The sequence below is a fragment of the Drosophila albomicans genome, chromosome 3, assembly GCF_009650485.2.
Source record: "Drosophila albomicans strain 15112-1751.03 chromosome 3, ASM965048v2, whole genome shotgun sequence".
Classification (NCBI taxonomy): domain Eukaryota; kingdom Metazoa; phylum Arthropoda; class Insecta; order Diptera; family Drosophilidae; genus Drosophila; species Drosophila albomicans.
The window spans coordinates 51,171,155-51,176,877 of record NC_047629.2 but is presented as its reverse complement, the minus strand read 5'-3'; the positions used below and the strand labels follow the sequence as shown (position 1 = coordinate 51,176,877).

At 37.3% G+C, this 5,723-nt stretch overlaps 1 protein-coding gene across 1 annotated transcript; it reads left to right on the top strand.

The window, feature by feature from the left end:
- The first annotated feature begins 759 nt into the window (after positions 1-759).
- LOC117571892 (palmitoyltransferase ZDHHC6) lies at positions 760-1,953 on the top strand. Its single transcript, XM_034254357.1, has one exon. It carries the CDS (start codon positions 760-762, stop codon positions 1,951-1,953), a length of 1,194 nt encoding a protein of 397 aa, XP_034110248.1.
- The last annotated feature ends 3,770 nt before the right edge of the window (positions 1,954-5,723 follow it).

The following is a 5,723-nucleotide window of genomic DNA, read 5'->3' as shown; positions in this document are numbered from 1 at the left end:
GAATACCAGTCAATACTTTGCGGAACGTACTTTTGTTCAATAAATAATTAGAATTACTTGTGAAAATATAAATCTTTTTGCAATGGATCTGCAACAAAAGTGTATTGTAAAAATTGTAAATAATATCGATTACACCATTCAGCATTTTTGCGTCATAATCGATTAATGGCATTAGTAAATGTTTTAAAATATTTTACTTCTATTGTAAATACATGACCATAAATTACATGAGCAAATTCCACACAAAACGAGACTTGCATACAGAAATGCAATTGAATTTATAGCCTGGTTTTAAATTCAATCGAAGTGCTGCATCGCTTTGTTCGCATTTGGCTTTTATTTTTTCAAACCGTGTGGCAAATATTGCTATTAATTTTTAACAACAACAATAGCAAAGTGACAATACAATTGCTGCCAAATACCCTAGGAATAAATTGCTAAAATGGGGTAGATTTGTAGTAGATTAACTTTAATGTTAAACAAAAATATTAAAATACTATTTAGTTGTGCATGTTTCACTTTAACAGTTGACTTGTTTTGAATGATATATTTTGTATTTTATGGCTTAAGTGGTAAATTTATATGCAGTTGGTGTTGCGTGATATCAATGTAGTATTTAGTATCATTATTTATACTAGTTATTGCTGATGTGTTGTGGTAGTTGTCAATGACAACTTTAACATGTATTTAACTCGGCAAGCGCAGACAAGTTTATCAAACCAATAGAAGTGAGAAGTTAAACACTTATTTTAACTGATTATGGATGAGGAAGCGAATGAATTGAAGCGATTTTTGCATTGGGGTCCCATTTTGACCATTGGAAATACTTTAATCATTGGATTGACAACTTTGTCGTGGTGGCCCAAGGATTTCTCTTTCACAACTCAAGCTCATCTTGGCATGTTTATGCTGGTCAATGTCTTGGCTGCCTACAACTTTGTCATGGCCATAATGGTTGGTCCTGGCTTCCTACCCAAGCAGTGGAGACCACAGAACAGCAGAGACTCTAAATATTTGCAATACTGTCGAAAGTGCGATGGCCTTAAGGCGCCTCGATCGCATCATTGTCGTCGTTGCAATCGCTGCGTCAAGAAGATGGATCATCATTGTCCCTGGATCAATCATTGCGTCGGTTGGTCGAATCAGGCTTATTTCGTTTACTTTGTGTTCTTCTATATGCTGAGCAACTTGCATGCTGCTGTGGTTCTGGCTCTGAGTGGATCCAGCTACTTTATAGAGCACAGCATCAGAAGACGTCGCTTCGGCAATATCTTTGGCTTGTCAATGTGCTTGATATGCTTTAGTCTGGCCACGGGAATGGTGCTTTGTATGCTCAAATTGCTTTGCATGCAATTGCGTATTGTTCTTAAAAATATGACGAGCATTGAACAATGGATTGTGGAGAAGGCGAACAATCGACGCTGCTGCAAGCAGCACAAGCTGGAGCCATTTGTTTATCCCTACAACCTAGGTTGGTATTTCAATCTCGGTCAAGTGTTCAACATAGAGTCGCAAACACGTAGCCAAGGCATCGAGTGGCCAGTGCGCAAAGGTTGTGATCAGTACACTTTGACAAAAGAGCAGATCGCACAGAAAAAGGAGAAGCTTGAACGCTCGAGAATTTACAGATGCATCAGGCGATCGACTGGATATTGGTTTCCCATTTTCTCGCAGGGCTTAATGGTCACTGTCTGTGTGCCCTGTGCTGATGATCCACGCATCTGTGTGGAGCTCAATGATCTGATCAGAGTGACACGAATTCAAGATTATTGGCTGTTTGGTGAATTGGTGCGTTGTGAACGTGGAGAGCCGCATGAACTGCGACAGCGTTGCATTCGCGGTTGGTTTCCGAGTCGTTGTGCCATTGATGTTACAGAGCAAATGGATGCCAAAGAATTATCAGAATTAAAGAGCAGTCAAAGCAAGCTGAAACAGAAATTAAATCAGGATTAGATAAGTTATCAGCGTGAGGTAATAAAATATTTGAGAATGTAGATAAATGGTCAAACAAATTGCTAGCAATTAGAGCGCTGAAAAATATGCTACACTTTTTTTTTCCATACGTGACAATTGCTTGCTTGTCCAAGGGTGCCAAGCAATTTGCATTGCTTCACTGCAGTTGTACTTCGCTTCCTTTTTTTTTTTGTTAGTTTCTGTGTTCCACAAGTATTGTAGTTAGTTGTAGCAACAGCAACATCAGCGGCAACTGTCGGTGGCCCTGGCAACACAAATGCAGGAAACAGGAACTTGCACACGTTGCGAAGAGTGGATTTTTTAGATGAAATGAAAAGCAAACTTCACTTGTGTGCGAATGTGTGTGTGTGTGTGTTTGTGTGTACAGCGGCATTGAAAGTACAACTATATTGAAAATGAAACATTGGAATTGCAAGTGCAGCAAAAGTTTCGTGGGCGCAGAGTCGCGGATTTGCCATTGTGTATTATAAACAAGGCCATGGAAATCAATACGAATTCAAAATGAAAACTATGTGTCAGCTGTGTTTATCTATACACTTACAAAAAAGCTATTGCAATTCTTTCGTAAATCAATTCTGTTTCAGTCTTGAAGTTTTCATAAACGATTCATTCTTTAACGGATTCCGCAGAAAAAGGAAAAGTTCGAAAGTTTGCGAATTTCCAAAACGATTTATTCTTAAAATTAAAGTAAATATTCTTATAAGTTTCATAATGAATGAAAAATACTGAAATAAAAAATTATATATTTTAATTAAGACTTTTTCATTCTTTAATGAAAAATAAAATAAGTATGATTGTTTCTTAAGCTAAATAACTTTACAATCACTATCCCAGAGTATATTGGTATATTGATATGATACTACTACATTCAAAATATACCATAGAGTGTAAAATATAACTGATGTTAAGCCAAATAATCAAAACCCGTAGTAAGTAGGAGTTTTTGTCAATACAAGAGAATTTTCTTAATAACCTCTACAATTTTTATCTGATCGCAACCACATTTTTTGAAATCGTGAAGAATTTAGTTATTATTAAATTCCCTTCTACCCTATGGTTAAAGTGTATAAAAGTAATTGATTTCAGCTTTTTTTTTATAAATATCAGTTTAAGCATGAGAGTTTTTAATACAATTATAAATTGCTCTTCCAATTGCCCGAACGCTCTTAGAACCAGAAATTGTAAAAAATTCTTCATACTTCAATTAGGAATATTTTATTTACAATTTTCTCTAAGTGTACACATGTGTGTGTAAAACAATAGGCAACTAATGCGAATTCGCCATTTACATTTGCAAAAGTTATCTGAATGATCGATGATGGCCCCAGCTCGTAGTTTTAATAATGATTTAATGATAGCAAATACAATGGTGTTGTCCAGGGTAGCTGTCAATCAATCATTTGCTGAGTTTCACTCACATATCTGATGATCGGCCTTAGCCTTTGTGTTTGGCAGGCAGTTTCTGTTGTTCGCCCGTGGGAAATTACAGCTAGCAGCAGCATCAAAAACGAATCGAAATATGGCATAAGAATGTGTTTTTGCCTGCCTCTAAGTATGCTTTGTTGCAATTTAAGCCGTTGGCTCAATCGTCAGGCGTTGTTATCGTCTTGCTGCAGTGACGTGCGTATTTAGTATAAAATTAGATAAATATAATTTGAACTTGTGTTGTGTAAAATGTTGCAAGTATGCCACAGGGAAATCACATGTCGTTGTCATGAGTTAATGGGCGCTGGGAATTATGTATGTGTCTGACATCGGTTTGCATAACACACACAAAATGCTTGATGATAAATCAATGTTAAAACATCCAGCCAAACACTTAATAAATTTTGTAGAACAGCTGTCGGTATTATTTAAAATTAAATTTTGTGCTTTTATTGATTTCAATTGCGAAACATTTCCGCCAAATTGCAAATGAACTTGATGCAACACAGCTGCATGCCACATTAAGTGTGCTCTACTTGGCAGAAACTCAGCTGCGGTCGCCGCACTTTTTCTTAGCGGAAACCAAATAAATTTAGCATAAACACAGACAAACAGCAGCCAACCAAAAATAAAAAGAAGCAGAAAGAAAAAGAAAGTAACCTTAATGACTTTTGTCGTTGCAAAATAATTGCGCGTGAATTGTGCGAGTCAAAATTGCAGCACAAAATGCAAAATGCAAAATGTTGTTGCCAAACAAAATCTGTGTATACCACACTATATATATATATGCAGAGCTTTATAACTAAAGTCAGAGGCGGCAGTTCGCTTTCAATGTCCTGCTGGCATTTAATTTCACGCACAGTCGTCCATTTTGTGCCTTGGCAACACTTTTTGACTTTTATGCGACAGCTGCGATGCCATTTTTTTGGACAACTTTTGTGTGTGTGTGCTGTTTTTTTTTTCTCTTCCGGCAACATCTAGTTTTTGGGGTACGTAACTCTCTCTTTCTCGTTGTCTCGTTGCCATTGTCGCAATATGATACTTTCACTGCAAGAGAGAGAAAGAAGAGCGGAGTGAAGAGACGGCTTTAAGCATCAGGCTTTGTCTGTCGTGGCAATTATGTTGTACGTTAAACGGCGACAGCGTTTATCTCCAACAATGATGCACAGGTAGTTGAGGACTCGTATCATTTACAGTCGGACAAAAGGCAATTATGATGACGTCATTAGTGGCAAAAAAGCAAGAAGCAAGAAGTAGCAACAAAAAAAAAAGCGGAACACATATCCTACATCATCAGTTAAGTGCATGCTTAAAAAGCAAAGCAAAAGCAGGACAAGAGTAATCACACAAACAGCACTAAGAGTAATCGTAAAACTGTTTTATATATAGAGCAGAGGAGTACTTTTCATAGCCTGGCTCTTCGCATATTACGGCCTCGGCAGGTTTCATAAAAAATTCAATTCATTTTTCTTTTCTGTGTTTTTTTTTTTTGCTGCGCTTGGTTTTTATATTTTCAATGTCAATCAATTGCAAGTTCAATTTACCGCACAGCCTTTGTGTGGCATGCAATAAATTCTCGAAATTGATTCAATCGCCCACATTCAATCAATTCAAATGCCAAAAGTCGACAATCGCCCTCGCGTGTTTTTCAGCTTTTATTTTTCTTTCTTTCACTCGTTTTGTTGTTGTTGTTGTGTTATTAATTTGCGCCTTGAAGCGTGCCCCCAAAACGCAGAGCCACAATCGGCATTAGAATTAGTTTGGGAATCCAACGGGAATCCCTTGGAGCAGCAAACGATTCCGCATGGAGAACTGAGAGCTGATGGACGTTCTGGATCATTGAAAAAACAAGCAAATGCAACATTGATTAGAAGCTGGGAATGTTCTTGCTTTTATTTGTATTCGTATTTGTGATTGCTGTTGCTTTTCATTTAAAAGAAATATTATTTCTCTTTCAGCTTTTCAGGATTTCCTTCCATCTTTTCTGCTTCTATTTTATTTTTTCTGTGGATGCTAAAAGAGACGTCTATTGACTGTTTATTTATGACGCTGGCAAGAGCCAAAGTAATTTTTCATTATTTAAAATGAAGTGAATTGCAGTTGGTTCTTCTAGCTGGCAGCTTCTCCTTTTCATTTATTCTTCATAAATAATTTATTAATTACAAAAGTTTCGTCCACTCTCTGGGTGCATGCAAATGCTCCCAGGACCTCATTCTCTCTCTCTCTCTCTCTCTCTAGTTGAGCCTGAGTTTGGTCCTTCTCCATTTGCGGGCAACAGTTGCAAGTGTCCGTTCCCCCTTCCTCGTTGCTCGTTGCCTGTTGCC

Coding starts and splice junctions, on each gene's coding strand:
- LOC117571892 (XM_034254357.1), top strand. CDS start 760: ATGGATGAGGAAGCGAATGAATTGAAGCGATTTTTGCATTGGGGTCCC.